We start from the raw sequence: 21633 nt of genomic DNA on the forward strand, positions 1-21633 counted from the left end.
TCATTGTAATCTGATTTTTGTCAGCTGCTGAACATTAATTTAAAACCAATAAGCTATTTTCAGCTTCAGTCCTTGGTTAATATTTCTTCTTGACTCTGATAAAAACATTTATACTTGTGCTATTTGGATACCATTAGCATTGTAACAACACATATGAAAGTTGTGTTGGTTATCAGAGTTTGGATGGAAGAGAAAACTGGCATGGCATAATGTATGCACAAAGAGATCCACATCTATTCCCAGGGGGCGGGGAGGGGGCTATTAATTTTGGAGGAGTGGATGGACCCATCTGATACATTTAACTAGAAACAGATAAGGAGACTAAGGCTATTTTTAATGGAAAGGTATGTAAAAACGGGATTCCTTTAAGAAAATATGTGAAGCTTTAAAGGAGAAAAAAAAGACATAAGCAATCAGTTAATTAGCTTTGAGAGCAGAGGAAGATAGGAACAGAGCTTTGGCAATGGTTGCTCTATATATGTATGTTCATGCAAATTGATTATGTTTAAAAAAAAAAAAGGTCTACCCCTTACCTTTATAACACAAGATATCTTTTTAAAAAGGTATAGAAGAGAAAAGTGTAAAACTCAATGAGCAAGAGAAAGCCTAATTGGTAGAAGGAGGAAGAGGGAGTTGTGAAGTTTCAATTGTCAAACTTACATTAAATATTGATATCAAAAAAGGCTAACTTCTGCATCATTCAAATTATATAAACCATTTATGATTCTTAAAATGAGAAATTAAGATTCAGAAGGTGAGATGTGCTACAGGATGAACCAAACTGGAAGCATGGAGTGAAAAAGCCTGATATTTAAAGTTATCTCTTAGATTTTTTTTTTCTGTAGAAATAAAAATATGTATTTTAAGAAATCTTAGAAATCTGAAAGAAATCAATTCCAGAAGAAATATATACAATATGTGCTCTATGACTGGAAAGCCTAGAATTAGCTTCCCTAATTCAAGACTATCAGAGACAAAAACTCATGATGAATAAATTAATGCCCTTCTGTTTAATTAGAATGTTATGTCTTAAAAGTCCTCAGTAACTTTATTGGACAATAATTATAGAGATGAAACTTTTTAACAAAACGGAGTCCAGCAAAACAATTACAGCCAGATTTATACAAAAATCAAAATTTTTTTATTTTCCTTAATACCCTCCTCCCTCACTCTTTCTACTTTGTTTTTGTTGTTGTTGTTTTGTTTTTCACTTCCTCGCTACCTCACATTTCCTTGATATAAACTTAACAGTTTTACCCCAATTTTCTGCCCCAGTAATTAAATCTCCACAATTTCTTGCTTACATTATCTCATTCTTCCTTTGGACTTCAAGCAATAAACTATGTAATAAAGAACATCAACATTCTCTAAGTAACTGCCCATCATAAAGCATTCATTAAGAAAAAAAAAAACTATAAAGGACTGATAATAATTTCTTATGTAGCGCTTTTTCTATGTGTCTTTGTTGCTAGCAAATATGGAGGGTCTGCTCTGGTTATCTTTGCAATATGGTCCACAACTGGACACAGAGACTTGACACCACCAGGCAACAATGTTTCAAACACACTCATTGCTTCTATTATCAACTTCCTCAAATGGAGACATACCAAATCTGTTTAATAAAAATCTGAATATTCCTCAGGATACATTTTTCAAGACACTTTCTTTCCTTATCAAAAGCAGATTTAAGTTTAAGTGTATGAAACTCTTAATATTTATTCATGCATAATAATTGTATTTTTACTGCACAAAGTGTATATAAAATACTGAATTAGAATGGAGAAGAGCAAGAAGAGTGCGTTAAAATTTCTTATACATCAAAGAGGAGAATTGCCTTTTTGTTTTCTTTTTTTGTAAATGCCTTCTTCATCTCAAATAGCTTCTGGAGACAAAATGTAGGGTTCCTGGATGAGAACAGCTCAAACTTAAAGAAATGGTCAAAAGGGACAAAAGAATAAGCATACAGAAATAAAGTGATAATCCTTCACCAACTGGAAGTTCAAAATAAGTTCAGGCTCAGCAAAAGGCAAAGAGGAAGCCCATGCAAAGTTGTTTCTAGTTCCTTGACCCTCAGATCAGCAGGAATTAAGGAAGGCTCTCAGAAGCAGCACTCCTTGGTTGAATATAGGCCTCTCCTCCTTAATAACGGTCCCTCTGTGAAAGTGCAAAGAAAGGATCCAACACTACACACACCCTTTCCATGCGGCTGTGCTTGTGGATCTCTCAGGCCCTTTAAGCAGCAGAAAGGAATGACAAAGAATGAAGGCAGATCCATCTGCACAGTTCTGAAGAACCTAATCTGTATTTTTTATCTCACAAATAGAAATATTGGATTGCCAATATTTCTAATTCATTGAAATGAAAAAAAAAAATGGGCTGAAGTAGAGAATGACCAATTTAACACACCCAGATTTCAAGTTATGCTTACTTCTTTTATGCCATACTTTTTACAGTGGCTATTTCAACGGCCAAAGGACCTCACCTCTTTGTAACAGAGAGCAGCTGAAGGCCGTAGAGGAGGTGCAGGTCGCAGGCAGCTCAGGCTCCAAGGTTTGGGAGTTTTAGGAGGCTCCAATGGTCCCCAATTAATGGTGGTATGTGGAGTCCCATGATGTGAAGGGTGTGGGAGCGTGTGGTATGCAGGAGTCAGTGGCACTGGCTTGCTGTCTGAATGTTTGCTGGATGGTGTGATTGGATGGGAAGGAAGCTGCCAAGTGCAGAGAAGTTTGAAAAAACAGAAGAAACAAAACATAAGACACCAGTGCATTTACTATAAGAGGAACCTTGATCAAATAGATTTACTTTAGTTTTTAAAAAACACTCCCAGTAAAAAAAAAAAAATCAATTGTTATCATTTCTTTTGAATCTGACTTTAAATTATCAGTTTCTTGGATGGAACAGTCAGCTGTAGCATATCTCAGCTAAGAATAGGGTTCCTTGCATCATTTTGCTCAAGGCCTGCTTCTATCAGTCATGAGCAGCACTGAAACTGAATACCTAAAATTCTGAATATTCTACAAGTCACCTCTTTATTTGCCATGGAAGTAACACTTGAAAAAAAGTACTTCATTTGGTATAAGAATCAGTACTTTATAAAAGAACAGGCATTCCTTTACTGAGAATGTGGCTAAGGGGGACGGTAATTTTTCTTCCAAGACACTGGCTGGTGATATAGGAGTTGGCAAAACTAGGACCTGCCCTGTTTTGAAATAAAAGGTTTTATTGGCACACAGTCACACCCAATCCTTTTATTATCTATGGCTGCTTTCACATTACAAAAACAAAGTACAATTGCAACAGAAACCGTATGCCCCAGAAAGCCAAAAATATTTGGCCCTTTACAGAAAAAGTTGCCCAACCCTTGGATAAAACATGTTGTTTTCTTGAAAAAATCAACTTTGATCAAAACAAAGTTATTCAAAATCCTATTTCTCAGAGGAATAAGTTGTTGGTGGATTTTATACTCCTGGAAAATCCAAAAATAATTCTAACACACTGAGAGTTAAAAGAGAAAATGTTAAACAAAACAAATAAGTAACACTCAAAATTAGCTACTAACCTCAAATCAGCCAGTAACAGTAAGGCATACTGAACAGGAGAATGAGTTGAAGGGTTATGTGAACTGAGCGAATAAGGTAACGTCCCTTCTAAAGAACTGAACAATATTTGAAACACGTATACAAAGGGAAATTCATACACTGGCTGATGCCATGATAGTAAAAAATGCATAGCATTTAACTTTCTATGAAAACTACAATAATCATATGCTAGTCCTTGGTGGAAGAGGAAGGTGGGTGAGAATGTGTGTGAGAGACTCATAACACGCTACAACACTACAACAAAATAATTTTCAAATAATTCATTCACAGAAAGATAAAATGATGCAAAATACCCGTTAGCAATAATGTCATAATAAGTAATGTTTGCCTGAGGAAATCAAGAGGTTATGTTTTATGCTAAATTAGAGTATTATTAACATTGGATACAGATCACAGGGAGAATCCATAATTCCCCAAAGAGAAACTCCCTAGGAAAAATGTAGAACATTTCAAAAGCTTGCATGTGAGGACAGTGCCTTCAATACAGCAAGGACTTAGTAACTACCTGCTGAAGGAATGCCTTCCTTGCCACTAAGTGACATAAGAAGAAATATTGAGATACCAAGGTCCAAATACAGAGCAAAGTTTTACTTGAGGTAAAGTTTTATGAAGTTTAGCTTCAGGCTATTTTTGAGAATCTGAATGAAAAAGCACTTCAGTTTTTCTTTATAAATACACACATATTACATACATGTCCTTAGAATAAATTTAGTTCCGTGAAAGCTAAATACATTTGAAAGGAAGGAAAAGTTACAAATGGCACAGCCATTCAAAATGAAATGTTAGCTAAAGCAAATGAGTAGTTTTAACCTTCAAACTATTGAGAGAAATAAGAGTGGTATAATGTAACTCTGATCAAAGTGTTACACAATACTCACTTTTCTTGAGCTAAAACTTCTTGTTTTTAGCATTACCTAGTTTTTTTTATTAGGGCAGCTGTGGATTTACAGAAAATCATGCAGAAAGAAGAGTTCCAATATAACTCTCTACCCCTACTGAGCTAAAACTTTCAATCTGAAGGATAATGAATGGAAAATTCAACTTACATGCAGAAAATGTCCTATTAAAGACAATAAAAACACTGTAAGGATGTAAAACAATCTACAAAGTGAAAATGCTTTTGTAATTATAATTCATTTTAAAAAAGGTTTCTGCATTAAAAAAATATTATCTGATAAATATGATCAATGTTAAAACAGTTTGATAACAATATCTTAAGCATAAAACACCAAGGAGGTTTTAAACACTGGAACTTTGGTGTTAATCTATTTTGAAGTATTATAAGTATCCAAAAAACCCAAGAGCTGCTGAACTTTTTAAAGTTGAAGCTAAATGAATTTAAAATCAAAGCAATGAATCAAAAATTACATTTTAATGCTATCAATATGAATCTGATCGTTTTTAATCATCATGATCATATATTTTTGTTGTTTTTTAGAAAATATACAAATACAGTTAAAATTCTCAGAAAAAATAATCTTTGGACTGGAAGCTCTTGGTAGTTTAGGTGAAAACTCTCCTGTTAGTCTTCTAGATTTACTCTCATAAGAGAAACAGTTTCTTATCCAACTTTCAGTGAACTGTGTTTGAGTACACACAATATTAGAACTGCATCACAATAATGATCATTGTGAAATTGTTCACTATTAGATGGATATGAAGCAAATACTTGCAGAGAAAAAAGAAGCACATATTTTGCATTACTGATTCATGTATTAAATCTACTTTAAAGTACATGATCATTCCTGTCAACTCAACCAAAGGCTGATATTTTTTAGAGTTTGGAAGAAGGAACAGTGCATGAGTCCTTACAGTATGTGACGGCACAGAATGAGGCTTAATAGTGGGGTTTCCAATTGATGTGACTTTAGTTTGCTTCTGTAGATGATCCACCCACTCATGTAGATCCTGCTGGTTGTTGCACGAAACTAATATTCGCTCAATCATGTTCCCTAGAAGATATAACAAATAGGCTAAAATGGAAAAACAGGTAAAAAGCATTCACATGCATATATACATACACAAATCCAGAATATAATTCAACAATGTTTAAACATCAGCCCACCGAAATATTTAAGAATGTGCCAACAAATTAATCTAACTCTCATCACAGTAATAGATAGCATTTACAAAAGTTTGTGGCTTCACCTGATATTTCAAATGCATTTTTATGATTTTCACTGTCCTCAAGCTTTGTGATTGTCATTCCTGTTGTTGGTAGCTTTCCCTAAAAAAGAACACCCCCCCCCAAAAAAAACAATCAGTACTTTTCTAGTAAAGAAGATACACTATTAAAATAAATATTATATGATTTTAGAAATGGCAGAACTGTATTCTTAAACCAAAAAAGTTCTTTCCTTTGTATCAAATGCATGTATAATACAGAAGTCTCTATCTCAAACAAGAAATCATAATACTATAACTAAGAAATCAAGCTGGCAAAAAGGTACAAAAGATACAATCAGAACAAAAACAAACTTCATCTAATGAGTTACTCTAAACATAAACACAGAGACACAAAAATATTATACATTACCTTAATAAAACCCCCAAAACTAAAGCCTACAACAGCTATTTTAAATGTCTTGCTTTACAGAAAGGAAACACATATTTGCCTCATAAAGGAATAGAGAGGAAGTTCCAAGTCTGAAGGCAAAAGTTAGGGTGGAAAATTGGGGCGATAACAGGAAATGTTTAACAGTTATGCTTTGTAGTCCACCAAATGGAAAGTAAGTAATTGTGCTAAATATTGCACATAATGAAGGAAGGGGAGGGGAGGGGAGGGGAGGGGATGGGAGGAAAGAAAAAAAGGTGGACAACCAAGTCACCTCTGAAAAAGGGTGTATTCTTTAACTGGTACCTGTCAATGGAGAGATACCAAAAAAGGGATACAAACTGATAATTAGAGCAGAATTAAAAAACAAAATAACTTAGCCCAGTTCATTTAAACTAGGATACATGGTGGCTAACCAAGTCATTAAGAAAAGACTACAGGTTTTTTGGACCAGGTTGACTGTGGAACAATTAATCAGTTGAGGAAAACGACTGTATCATCATCTCCTAAGGCAGTGGTTCCCAATGAGTAAATGGGCACTTCTGACATCTAGTGGGTAGAGGCCGGGGGTGGGGGGTGCAGGTGGTGTGGGGGTGTGTGCTACTGCTGCCGCACCATTCTACAAAGAATGGACAGGACAGTCCCCATGCCCTAGCCCATACAAAGAATTACCAAGTCCAAATTCTCAATGGTGCTGAGGTTGAGAAATCCTGTCCTAAAGTATGATAGGTAAGACACTAGACATGTGAACTACTACCGCTCGATACTTCTGTTATTCCAATGTATTTGGAAAATGCTATCTACAGTATACTCCTTTCTATGATTCACAATGCACAGATGTATTTAAATAGCTTTGAGAAATCTGAGAGGAAGTAAAACTGTGACTGAATTTAACCTAGTATAATTTAAAATCATTAGTGTATAATATATTGTTGTTGTGGTTGGATGTAAAATTTTTGCTTTTTCTTAAAGCTAGTTGTTGGATTTAACTCAAAGCCAGTGCTCTAAGAAATATACGTTAGAGTAAAAATGAGTATTAATGATAAATAGGTCCTGTTGGTAGAATGAGGTTTCCAGTGGCATAACAGTATCAACATCAAGAACAAATCCCTCATGTCCTTGTATGTTTATTCCAAATGGCAATCTACTTGCCCTTAGGTTAGAAGACAGCAGGACCGTGTCTTCAGGCAACCTACTCGGACACTCCTTTGGAAGGTCTAAAGAAAGGAATTAGACTCTGGGGCTATAAAATACTAAGATAGACAGTGCTGAATGAAAAGGATTCAGATTTAGGCTTATCAGAGAAATTTAACCTAGAGGTAACTACCAGTTTTATGGGAAAATCCTGTAGCAGCTTTACAAATTAAGAGTCATTATTTTTCTGAATATCTCCATATATATTTGTTTTATAGATTTTAGAAGTACTCCTTTTGGAATTATAACACTCTTTGGGTAGTAGCCAAAGCTTTTTGTGGAGGGACAATCAGGCTATATCTAATTTTGAATCAGGATTCACTTATTCCTCTTGTTGGAGATAATGCAAAACATATCATGTTCTTCATAAATCCCAATCAAAGAAAACAAAGTGCTTGAATTCTATCAAAGTATTATCTGGTGATTGACAAGTCTGTAAAAAACTTTTCTATAACTTCATGGGAAGAAGACAATGAAAACTTACAAGGAGCATCTACGAGACATACAGAAAAAAAAATAAAAACTACTTAATATCACCATCATAAATCAGTGAAGAAAAACAGAAAAGATGCCCCCTTGCATTTTCTTCTTAAATCAGCTCTCACATTTTCTCAAGGAAAAGAAGTGAAATGATTAAAAAAAAAATAAAATATCTTAGGGGGATGTCATCAACATGGCAATATAAGACATCCCCTGAAAAAACCTCCCCAGAGCTTCAGCCAACAAAAGGACAAATCCCACTTGCTTAGGACTCTGGGGAACAAGAGAGACTAAAGAAAGATTCCACAAAGCTGAATTGAAGAAAGAGAAAAATATCAGATAAGAAATGTCTGTCCCAACTGGTCGATCCTTGGTCCTGCACAGCTTGGGGGTTGCTCGGAGGCAGTGGCCTGGATCCCTATTTTTTTTTTTTGGCTTTTATAAAAGGGGGTTTATTTGGTTACACAGTTAGTCTTGAGGTCAGAAAGTGTCCAAGGTAACACATCAGCAATCAGGTACCTTCACTGGAGGATGGTCAATAGTGTCCGGAAAGCCTCTGTTAGCTGAGAAGGCATGTGGCTGGCGTCTGCTCCAAAGTTCTGGTTTCAAAATGGCTTTCTCCCAGGATTTTCCTCTCTAGGCTGCAGTTCCTCAAAAGTGTCACTCTTACTTGCACTTGGGGTATTTGTCCTCTCTTAGCTTCTCCGGAGCAAGAGTCTGCTTTCAACGGCCATCTTCAAACTGCCTCTCATCTGCAGCTCCTGAGCTTTCTTCAAAGTGTCCCTCTGCCAGTCAGCTTATTTATATGGCTCCACTGATCTAGGCCCACCTTGAATGGGTGGGGCCACGATTCCATGGAAATTATCTAATCAGAGTTATCACCTACAGTTGGGTGGGGCGCATTTCCATGCAAATCTAATCAGCACCAAAACGTCTGCCCCACAAGACTGCATCAAAGAATATGGCTTTTTCTGGGGGACATAATACATTCAAACCAGCAGACTATAGTTTAGATTCTAACTCTTTGAGTTTGCTTACGGTAATTATTTTATATCAGTGATATCATACAATATTTCTCGTTTTGTATCTGGTTTATTTCACTCAACGTAATGTGTTCAAGGTTCACCTTGTTGTCACATGTATAAGAACTTCATTCCTTTTTATGACTGAACACTATTTCTTCATACATATACACCACATTTTGTTTATCCATTCATTGGTTGATGGACTCCTGGGTTGCTTCCATCTTTTGACAATTGTGAATGATGCCACTATGAACATTGGTCTGCAAATATCTGTTTTGAGTCCCTGCTTTCACTTCTTTTGTGTATACATCTAGTAGAGGGATTGCCGGGTTGTATGGTATTTCTATACTTAGCTTTCTGAGGAACTGCCCTACTGTTTTACACAATGGCTTCCATTTGACATTCCCATCAGCAATGAATAAGTGTTCCTATTTCTCCACATCCTCTCCAACACTCGTAGTTTTGTTTATTTTCTTAATAGTAGCCATTCTAGTAGATGTGAAATGTTATCTCATTGTGGTTTTGATTTTCATTTCCCTAATAACTGATGATATTGAGCATTTTTTCATGTGCTTTTTAGCCATTTGTAAATCCTCTTTGGAGAAATGTCTATTCAAGTCTTTTGGCCATTTTTTAATTGGGAGTTTCTCTTTTTTTTGTTGAGTTGTAGGACTTCTTCATATAGTCTGGATATTAAACCCTTATTGGAGATGTGGTTTCCAAATATTTTCTCCCATTAAATAGGTTGTCTTTTCACTTTCATGGAAAACTCCTCTGACATACAGAAGTTTTTAATTTTGATGAGGTCCCATTTATCTATTTTTTCTTTCATTGCTTATGCTATGGGTATAAAGTCTAAGAAATCATCACATAACAAAAGATCCTGAAGATGCTTCCATACATTTCTTCTAGGAGTGTTACAATCCTGGTTCTTATATTTTGGTCTTTGATCTATTCATAGTTAATTTTTGTATATGGTGTGAGATAGGGGGTCTCCATTCTTTTTTTTTTTTTTTTTTTTTGGTTGGGTGCTTTTATTTTTTTTATCTTCATTTTATTGAGATATATTCACATACCACGCAGTCATACAAAACAAATTGTACATTCGATTGTTCACAGTACCATTACACAGTTGTACATTCATCACCTAAATCAATCCCTGACACTTTCATTAGCACACACACAAAAATAACAAGAATAATAATTAAAGTGAAAAAGAGCAATTGAAGTAAAAAAGAACACTGGGTACCTTTGTCTGTTTGTTTCCTTCCCCTATTTTTCTACTCATCCATCCATAAACTAGACAAAGGGGAGTGTGGTCCTTATGGCTTTCCCAATCCCACTGTCACCCCTCATAAGCTACATTTTTATACAATTGTCTTTGAGATTCATGGGTTCTGGGTTGTAGTTTGATAGTTTCAGGTATCCACCACCAGCTACCCCAATTCTTTAGAACCTAAAAAGGGTTGTCTAAATTGTGCGTAAGAGTGCCCACCAGAGTGACCTCTTGGCTCCTTTTGGAATCTCTCTGCCACTGAAGCTTATTTCATCTCCTTTCACATCCCCCTTTTGGTCAAGAAGATGTTCTCTGTCCCACGATGCCGGGTCTACATTCCTCCCCGGGAGTCATATTCCACGTTGCCAGGGAGATTCACTCCCCTGGGTGTCTGATCCCACGTAGGGGGGAGGGCAGTGATTTCACCTTTCAAGTTGGCTTAGCCAGAGAGAGAGGGCCACATCTGAGCAACAAAGAGGCATTCGGGAGGAGGCTCTGAGGCACAATTATAGGGAGGCCTAGCCTCTGCTTTGCAGCAACTGTCTTCCCAAGGGTAAAACCTATGGCAGAGGGCTCAACCTATCAAGCCACCAGTCCCCTATGTCTGTGGTCATGTTAGCAACCATCGAGGTGGGGTAGGCCAATACCCCTGCATTCTCCACAGGCTCCTCAAGGGGCTCTACATATTTTTTGGCCTGGATCCCTCTTACCTCTAACCAGGGACACAGACTATAAAGTGACCTGACAGCAGTGAGTTAGAACCCCAAGCGTATCCAGGTACAGGGATCCATGTCCTTAAAGACCCAGAGAGGAACACAAGCTGCTGAGGAGGGCTGCATACAAAAGGGCCACCAGGGGAAAAAGGAAAAAAAACAAAAAACTGCGCACCTTCTCCCTCTCTATGAGCAAGAACGAGCAAGTGAGAGACTGTAGTAATGGTATGTACATTCAACTGAGTTACTGGCAGCTGGGCCACCCTGCTAGATTGACCCCATCTGGCCCCCTGGGGTGAGATACCCTATTAGGGAAGAAATGGGAGACAGAAAGCCTTACAGAGCAAAAAAGAAACAAAGGGGTTATACTGAACTGCTATAGGAAAGGAGTCCCAGAACTGAAAAGTGTAAGGAAGACAAGGCACTCAGTGAGGGAGAGAATTTAAACAAATCATAGGAGCTGGAGGAAATTTTTACACTAAAACAAACAGAACAGATCAAGTCTCCCAGAGAAGTTACAGAGGCAAGAAAGTTTCTTTCCAGGACATGAAATAATTACATGTAAAGTACAATCTTAAAAACTGTAAAGCTGAGAAAATGTGATCATTTAAATGGGGGCTCTTCTAAAAGTCCAGAATAAGTTAGACCAGGTGTCAAAGAAGAGCTTAACACAAAGCCAACCAATAATACAACCCTAGAAAGAGGGAGAAATTGACCTTCTGAGTTACCTCATCAAAATAATCAAATGCTTGGACACCAGAAAAAATTATAAGCCATACTAACAAACAGGAAGATATAGCTCATTCAAGGGAACAAATTAAAACTTCAAAGGAGACAGAATTTGGAACAACTAACCAGAGAAGTTCAAACAAATCTCCTAAATCAGTTCAAGGAAATGAAGGAAAATATGCATAAAGAGAGAAAGTGTATTAGGAAGACAATGTGTAAGCATAATGAAGAATTTGAAGGTATAAAATGAAGCATAAAAAAAAAATTATGGGAATGAAAGGCATAATAGAGATGTTAAAAATATACTAGAGGCCTACAAAAGCAGATATGAACCAGCAGAAGAAACAATCAGCAAAGTAGAAGGCAGAATAATTGAAATCATACAGTCAGAAGAACAGATAGAAGAAAGAACAGAAAAAATTAAGCCATGTCTCAAGGATTTTAGTAACAGGGCAAAGTGCAAAAACATATGTGTCATGGGTGTCACAAAAGGAGAAGAGAAGGAAAGGAAGTAGAGAGAATATTTGAGGAAATAATGGTAAACAATTTTCCAACTCTTATGAAAAACATAAATAAACATGACCAATAAGCACGATGTATTCCAAACACAGAATAAACCCTAAAAGAACTACTGTGAGAAACATACTAATCAGACTGTTAAATGCCAAAGATAAAGAGAGAATTCTGAAAGCAGCAAGAGAAATTCATCATATACAAGGGATCATCCATAAGACTAAGAGTAGGATTTCTCATCAGAAACCATGGATGTAAGAAGGCAGTGGTATGATATATTTAAGGTACTGAAAGAGGAAAACCATCAGCCAAAAGTTCTTTACTGGCAAAACTGTCCTTCAATAATGAGGAAGAGGAAAGGCAGAGCTAAGATGGTGGCACAGAGAGGAGTAGAAGCCAGTTAGTCCACCTGTAACAATTCATAAACATCAGAAAAAATTAGTAAATAACCTGGAATAGCTGTCAGGAAACAAGCCTGACTGTCCACTCATAATATACCAATCTGAATTGGGAGGAATGCCCAAGATCGCAGCATAAAATCTGTAAGTAAAAACTGCGGACCTGAGCCCAGAGCTGAGAGCCAAGAACCCCTCCCTCAAGGAAGCCTTGCGGTGCTAGAGAGCAGCACTCTCTGAACAAGCGAATATACCTCAGCCCAGCTCCAATTGAGGTTTTAATGTTAACTGCTCAAAACAGACAGTGAATCCCCAAGAAGCAGACAGAAGCTTTTGGAGACGACTGACCGTGGGAGAGTCAGGGGACGTATCTGTCTCAAGACAGGGAGCCCAAAGGATCGGGTGCTATCTTTGGCCGATGGGTGAATCTGGAGGCTTTCCGTTCCTTTCTCTCTCTGTCAACCTTGGTGGCTCAGTGGAAAAAACCCTCAGCTGTTTTCAGCTCTCAGTGCTTTGAAGTAGGGAAAGCCTTAGCCATTTTAAAATTGCAGCACTCTGATCCAGACAAGGGTGGAGATAGCAGAGTCAGAGAAACAAAGAATCTATTTATATGCAGATAACCTCCCTGTTGGGGGCATAGCTTCCCAAGACGGAAGAGGAGGGGCCCAGTTCTACCACCTGCCTTCCCTTCAGGGCCAGACCCCAGTGCCTGGGGGAGGAGAGCTGTGAGCCACACTCCCTTACACCAGCCCATGACAGGCTGACAGGCACCACCTGCTGGGCAGAAAACCACAGGGTGTGTGAATGTTGTAAGACACACTCAGGGAAACTGGATACTGAATATTTCCTCCTTCTGTGACCTGAGCTTGTTCTCATCTGGGAAAACCTGCTTGGGGTAGCCAAGGAGGTCAGATGCCTAGACAATAGAAAACTACAACCTACACTAAGAAAAATGAAGTTATGGCCCAGTCAAAGGAACAAACTTACACTTCAACTGAGATACAGGAATTTAAACTAATGCTAAATCAATTCAAAAAGTTTAGATGGAAAAAGAGATAGAGGCTATAAAGAAAACACTGGGCATACGTAAGGCAGAAACAGAAAGTTCAAAAGAACTGACAGAATCTATGGAAATGAAAGGCACAACACAAGAGATGAAAGACACAATGGAAACATACAGCAGCAGATCTCAAGAGGAAGAAGAAAACACTCAGGAACTGGATAACAAGACACCTGAAAGCCTACACACTAAAGGATAGAGAAAAGAATGGAAAAACATGAGCAATGTCTCCGGGAACTTAAGGATGAAACAAAATACAAGAATGTACTTATCATTGGTGTCCCAAAAGGAGAAGAGAAGGGAAAAGGTACAGAAGCAATAATAGAGGAAATAATCAATGAAAATTTCCCATCTCTTATGAAAGACATAAAATTATAGATCCAAGAAGTGCAGCGTTCTCCAAACAGAATAATCTAAATAGGCCTACGCAAAGACACTTAATAATCAGATTATCAAACGTCAAAGTCAAAGAGAGAATCCTGAAAGCAGCAAAAGAAAAGCGATCCATCACATACAAAGGAAGTTTAATAAGACCATGTGTGGATCTCTCAGCAGAAACCATGGAGCCAGGAAGGAAATGGTGTGATATATTTAAGATACTGAAAGAGAAAAACCACCAACCAAGAATCCTATATCCAGCAAAACTATCCTTCAAATATGAGGGAGAGTTCAAAACAGTCTCCGACAAACAGACAATGAGAGACTTTGTGAACAAGACACTTGCCCTACAGGAAATACTAAAGGGAGCATTACAGACTAATAGGAAAAGACAGGAGTGAAAGGTTTGGAACACAATTTTGGGTGATGGTAGCACAGCAATGTAAGTACACTGAACAAAGATAACTATGAATATGGTTGAAAGAGGAAGGTTAGGAGCATGTGGGACACCAGAAGAAAAGAGGAAAGATAAAGACTGGGACTGTGTAACTCAATGAAACCTAGAGTGTTCAATAATTGCGATACAATGTATAAATATGATTTTCCCAAGGGAGAACAAACGAATGTCAACCTTGCAAGGTGTTAAAAATAGGGAGGCAATGGGGGAAAATACAATCAATGTAAACTAGTGACTAAAACTAATAGAATCATTGTATTATGCTTCCTTTAATATAACAAAGGCAATATACTAAGGTAAATGCAGATCAGAGGCAGGGATAGGGGAGGAGTATGAGACACTTGGTGGTGGTGTCTGACTCTTTATTCTACTTTGATTTAAGGTTATCTTTCCTTTTGCTGCTTCCTAGCTGTCATTTTTTTTTTTTTCTTTTCTTCTCCTCTCTTTTCTTTTTCTTTTGCCTCTCTACCTTCTTTGACTCTTCACCAGAAGGAAAGTTGGAGGTCAAAAGATGGGAATATATAAAACTGAATCCTTTGGTGGGCAATGTCCGTAATTAACTATACAAATATTAGAAATCTCTTCCATGAACCAGAACAAATGTGTGACAGTACAACTAGAAGTTAATAATAGAGGGGTATATAGGGAAAAAATATATACCTATTACAAACTATATACTCAGTTAGTACTATTTCAACATTCTTTCATAAACAGTAACAAATGTACTATACCAATACTAAAAGTCAACAATGGAGAGGGGGTGGTTAGGGATATGGAAGGATTTTAGTTTCCTTTTCTTTCCTTTTTTTTTTTCTCTTCTTTGTCTTTATTTCTTGTCTGGAGTAATGAAAATGTTCTAAAAATTGAACAAAAATTAATTATGGTGATGGAATGGATGCACAGCTGTATGAGGGTACTGGGGGCAACTGATGGTGCACTTCGGATCTTTGGATAATTGTATGAACAATATCAATAAAAATTAAAAGAAAATGAGGGAGGGTTAAAGTACTCACAGAAAAACAGAAACTGAGAGTTCGTCAACAAAACACCTGCCCTTCAAGAATTACTAAAGAGAGTTCTGTAGTTTGAAAGGAAAAGACAAGAAAGAGTCGCTTGGATTAAAGAAATGAAGATCTTCATTAAGGTAACTAAGACAGGAAATGCAGCACTGAACTATGAGGATACATTATTATGTATCCTCAATATACAACTCTGCTCTTTAATTCCTATACAAGTCAGAATACAATTGAACAAGAAAAAAGGCTTATTTCCTGATAATGGACATGCAAACATAAACTGTTAAAGTGGACAAAAGCAACTCATAAAGAGGGAAAACAGAAGGATAAGGGGGCAGAGAACTTGTAACCTACTGAAGTTAAGTTGGCATCATTTCAAATTAGTAGGCTGTAGATGTTAACTAATATAAATGCCAGGGTAACCATAAAGCAAGCATGTAAAAAATATTCAGAAACAGAAATGAGAAAGGGATCAGTCAGATACATCACAAAAGATCAACTAAATAGAAAAGGAGTTTGTAATAAAGAAAGAGAAGAAAAAAAAAGATACGACATATGAAAAGCAAATGGCTGAGGCAAGTACTGCCTTTACAGTAATAATACTGAATATTAATGTATTAAACACTCCAAAGGACACAAATTGGCAGAATGGATAAAAAAGCATGATCCAACTATAAGTTACTTATAATATGAGACTCACCTTAGACCCAAAGACAGAGATAGTTGAGAGTGAAAGGTTGGAAAAAGATATTCTATGCAAATAGTAAGAAAAAAAAAGAGCCGAGGTAGCTGTACTAATTTTGGACAAGATAGACTTTAAGTGAAAAGCTGTTACAAGAGACAAAGAAGGATACTATCTATGTATTAATAAAAGGGTCAATCCACTAAGAAGAAAAAAACAATCAAATATTTATGTACCTAACCACAGTGCCCCAAAATACATGAGGTGAATACTGGGAAAACTGAAGGGAGAAAGAGACACCTCTATAATAATAGTTGGAGACTTCAATAAACCACTCTCATCAATAGATAGATCATCTAGACAGAAAATTAGTAAGGAAACAGAGAATCTGATTAATGTGATAAACTAGACTGAAGAGATATATACAGAACATTGTACCCCAAAAATACAAGCTCCTCAAGTGCACATGGATTATTCTCCAGGACAGACCATTGTTGGGTCACAAAACAAGTCTCAATACATTTAAAAAGCTGGAAATTAAGCAAAGCATCTTCTCTGACCATAATAGAAGGAAGCCGGGCATCAGCAACAGGTAGAGAAATGGAAAATCCACAAATCTATGGAAGTTAAATAACACACTCTTAAACAATCAATGGGTCAAAGAAGAAACTGCAAGGTCAATCAGTAACAACATATCTAGGGATGCAGAGAAGGCAGTGCAGAGAGCCGTAAAGGATTACATTTAAAAAGAAGAGCTAAATCAAAGACTTAACTGCACACCCGGAGGAACTAGAACAGCAAACTAAACACAAAGCAGGTAGAAAGAAAAAAATAAAATAAAAACCAATAGAGAGCATTAACAAAACTAAAAGTTGATTCTTCAATCAATACTGACAAACCCTTAGCTAGAATGACAAAGAAAAAAGAGAGAAAATGCAAATGAATTAAATTAGAAATGGGGGTGGGCATCACTACTAACTCCATAAAAACAAAAAGAATCCTAAGTGGATACTATGAACAACGTACATGAACAAACTAGACAACCTACACGAAATGGACAAATTACCTAGAAACACACAAACAAGCTACACTGACTCTAGAAGAGGAGGGAACACTACCAATCGCATTTAAGAGGCCATCACCCGAATACTGAAGCTAGATAAAGATACTACAACAAAGAATAATTACAGACCAATTTCTCTTATGACTATAGAAGCAAATATCCTCAGCAAAATACTTACAAACTGAATCCAACAGCATATTAAAAGAATTATATAGCATAATCAAGTGGATTTCATCCAGGTATGCAAGAATGGTTCAACATAAGAAAATCACACCATATTTACAAAATAAAGGGAAAAAAACCACATGATCCTCTCCATCGATGCAGAAAAGGCATTTGACAAAATCCAGCATCCTTTCTTGATAAAAACACATAGAAAGATAGGAATAGAAGGAAACTTCCTCAACATGATAAAAGGCACATATCAAAAACCCACTGCTAACATCATACTCAATAGTGAAAGAATGAAAGCTTTCCTTCTAAAATCTAGAACAAGACAAGGATATTCACTGTCACCATGTCATTGAACATTGTGCTGGAAGTTCTAGCCAGAGCAGTTAGGTAAGGGAAAAAAAAAAAGCATCCAAACTGGAAAGGAAGAAATAAAACTTTCACTATTTGCATATGATATGATCTCATATACAGGAAGTCCCCCAAAATCTGCAAAAGAGCTACTAGAGCTAAGAAATAAATTCAGCAAAGTGGCGGGTGGGGTACAGGATCAACATGCGAAAGTCAGTATTGTTTCTATATGCTAGTAATGAGCAATCTGAAGAGGAAATTTTTAAAAATCCATTTATAACAACAACTAAAATAATCAAATATCTAGGAACAAATTTAACCAAGGCTATAAAGGACTTATACACAGAAAACTATAAAACCTTGCTAAGAGAAATCAAAGAAGACCTAATAAATGGAAGGACATTCTGTATGTATGGATTAGATGATAAAACATCATTAAGGTGTCGATACTACCCAAAATGACTTATGGATTCAACACAATCCCAATCAAATTTCCAACAACCTACTTTGGAGAAAACCAAATTTGGAAAAACCAAATATCAAATTTATTTGGAAGGGTATGTGGCCCCTAAAAGCCAAAAACATCTTTAAAAAGAATGAAGTTGGAGGACTCACACATCCCAACTTTTTAACAAGGCTGCATGGTTCACTCAATTGGGACAGAACAGTCTCTTCAATAAATGGTGCTGGGAGAATTGGATATCCATATGCAAAGGAATGAAGTAGGACCCCTATCTTAAACCATACACCAAAATCAATTCAGAATGGATCAAAGACCTAAATACAAAAACCAGGAGTATAAAACTCCTAGAAGAAAATGTAAGGAAGTGTTTTTAGGATCTCGTGTTAAGCAATGGTGTCTTGGACATTACAACCAAAGCACAAGCAATGAAAGAAAAAAACAGATAAATGTGACCTTCTCAAATTAAAAACTTTTGGGTCTCCAAGGACTTTGTCACAAAACTGAAAAGACATTCTACTCAATGTGAGATAATATTTAGAAGCCAAATACCTGATAAAGGTTAGATATCCAGAAAAATAATAAAAAAAAAATCCTAGGACTCAACAATTAAAAAACAAACAATCCAATTAAAAAATGGGTAAAACACCATTCGTAAGCAAACCAAGTGTGCTTTGTGCCTTTTGTCTTTCTAGCTGTGAAGTAATTTAAAGTCATTCAAAAAATTGAGACTTTTAATACTTATCATCTTGATACTACATAGTATATATACACACTTGGAAGCTTAAAGAGGTGTTTTATTATCCGGAATGCAGAAGCAGTTCTGAAACTATTAGAGCAGACTTTCTGACGTACCTAGTTTATTTATGCGTTGGCTTTGCTGGAGTATGGCAGAAAAATGAAGACTTTTCTATCAGCTCTGGTTTTGCCCATAACTTACCAAGAAGGTAATATTAAACTTGGATAATTATTTAAGTAAATTTCATCAAGCATTCTGGGTTTTTAAAAAAATATAATAATAATGGATATGTGAAAACTGAAGGAAACTTGAATGCTTTTTTAATGCAGCAGGTAAAGGTGCCAGTTGCTATATGGTATCACACTCTACAAAAAATTCCTTACTTATTTGACGCTGGTTGCTAAGCAGCACTGCACAGAGCATAAGTCTACTGGATGCTTTTACAGGCCAGAGGCTAATGCTGTACTACTGATATCATGTGAGGAAATAACACATTCCCTACGTGCTAAGTAAGAAAAGAACAGAAACAAAGAAAATGAAGAATGAAACAACAAAAAGGTTGACTGAAATAAAATAATTGTATTTTGAAACATCCCAAGAAACTTACTTCTTATCCAACTTGCCTGGGGGTGTTTGTTCAAAACTTGTATTTAATAAATGAACACCTGACTTCCAAAAAAAAATTTTTTTTGATGGGCAAAAGACTTGATTAGACATTTTTCCAAAAAAGATATACAAATGGTTAAAAAGCACATGAAAGGATGCTCAACATCACTAGCTATTAGGGAAATCTGAATTAAAACCACAAGAAATCATTTCACATCCACTAGAATGGCTGCTATCTAAAAAACAGAAAATTACAAGTGTTGGAGAGGATGTGGAAAAATAGGAACACTCATTCACTGCTGATGGGGATGTAAAATGGTTCAGCCACTGTGGAAGACAGCTTCAATGATCATTTATTACTATTTACATCAAGTTATAGCTGCCCAATGTATTTGTGCAATGCTATACCATTTACAAAACATTCTAGCCTATACACTACCCCCACTTAACCCACTCAATAAGGCCACTGTAATATCCATTTTGCAAAACAGGATACTAAACCCCAGGGAAGTTAAGCACTTTGCAAGAGATGACTTAAGTCAGTGGTAACGATAAACGTGCATCACAGTACTCTATGTCCTTATGAGGAAGCTATACAGATTTATACTTCTTTCCTTCTTTTATATTTAGAATCAACAAAAGAGTATGTTTGCAGTCACGTCAATACACACAAACAGAAACTGTGTGTACATATTTGACTATGTAACACTATAAACAACACATGCATAGTATTTAGTACAATATAGTATTTGCACAAAAATTCAAACAATAAAATAGCATTTAAAAATGTGTTTTACCTGATAGATAAAACCACTCATCCTAGGACTGGCAGACAACATTAGCAAAATATTTGGGAAGAGCAGAAGATATCTTTCATTCTTTTCCTAATTTAAAAAACAAATAAACAAATCCAGATAAGTTTTTAAGTAGCATACACTTACAGATGTGAGCACCAATACTTCCTTTATCCTAGGTCTTACGAAACAGTATATACTATATATTTCCTGCTTAGGTATTTCCCTCTACCAAATTTTATTAGCTAAATTATATAAAAATAAACTTATGGTAAAGTCTATGTCAAATCTTAAAATAAGATTAAGAGAGAACTTTAAAAGATAGGTGAAAAGATGGGCTACTAAAATCTTCAGAACAAAAAGGTAAGAAGTAAACTAGACTATTAAGAGATCCTGAACTTACAAGTCACATCTTGTGTAACAAACCTGCTTAACATCTTAAAAAAAATATGTCATTACCAAGTTCAGCTCTGCAGTGAACTGTTTTTGGTTAATTTACATTTTTCTTTCTGTGGTTCAGAGATACAGGAGAAAAAGGAACTTCGTGGGGGGAAGGACCAGGTGGATCCCTCAAGTTAAAGGATAGAATAAAATGCCAAAATCAATTTTGATCTATTAATAATTTCTGACACATCCCTAAAACTCCATGATATGTCAATTCAATGTCGTTTTCATCCATGTCATAAATTTTGCATAGTTTACATGGAAGACTTAAAAGCTTATGTATTAAAATATTCTGCTTCAGTAATATAACAAAAGCCAAGAAGAGTACAACTGAAAAAAAATACCCAAGGAGACATAGAAACAAAGATGTCCAGTCCTTTCCACATGTTAACATTAAACCACTGCACAAAGAAGGGAAATAAATCCTAGAAAGCAATGCCCCCAAGTATATTCCTCAGAGCATTAGACCTACATAAAATGTCTTGGGAAAAAAAAAATTCTTTAAAGTTGCTGAAAACTACTTACTCTACTTAAAGACTGTCATCAAGAAATCTTTTCAACTGATTAAAACATTTTCAGTTATGATTATAACAAATTTAAATCACTTTGTGAATAGCCTTTAACAATGTTTTATTTACAGACCTAGTATTACAAGAATATACTTTATTTTAAATAATCTATGGAAAAATTTCCTAAAATTTTTTTTTTTTAATCTTGATTAAGAAATAAACTCCTTCTGGAAAGATATTTCTTTTCTTTTAATCACTGTAGTAGCCTAGAAAGTCGTTAATTCTTATGGTATACAAACTGTAAGACCTTAATACCTAAAAGGCTGCTATTTTAGAATTATATAGGTGAGAAATACACATTGAGAGTACTGGTTTCAGTCTTCTTATCATCCTAAAAGTTTCATGCTTGAAAATGGGTCATTTTG

At 36.0% G+C, this 21633-nt stretch overlaps 1 protein-coding gene across 4 annotated transcripts in view; it reads right to left on the minus strand.

The window, feature by feature from the left end:
• ARHGEF7 (Rho guanine nucleotide exchange factor 7) overlaps positions 1 to 21633 on the minus strand; it is a 254497-nt gene that overhangs the window by 23415 nt on the left and 209449 nt on the right. For all 4 annotated transcript variants that reach the window (XM_037799666.1, XM_037799667.1, XM_037799669.1 and 1 more), the window contains 4 exons: positions 20259 to 20345; positions 5748 to 5826; positions 5412 to 5551; positions 2483 to 2707 (listed from right to left, as the gene is read on the minus strand). In XM_037799666.1, coding sequence (XP_037655594.1) covers positions 2483 to 2707; positions 5412 to 5551; positions 5748 to 5826; positions 20259 to 20345 — 531 coding nt within the window. The remainder of the gene's footprint in view (positions 1 to 2482; positions 2708 to 5411; positions 5552 to 5747; positions 5827 to 20258; positions 20346 to 21633) is intronic.

This window comes from Choloepus didactylus, chromosome 12, assembly GCF_015220235.1.
Source record: "Choloepus didactylus isolate mChoDid1 chromosome 12, mChoDid1.pri, whole genome shotgun sequence".
Classification (NCBI taxonomy): domain Eukaryota; kingdom Metazoa; phylum Chordata; class Mammalia; order Pilosa; family Megalonychidae; genus Choloepus; species Choloepus didactylus.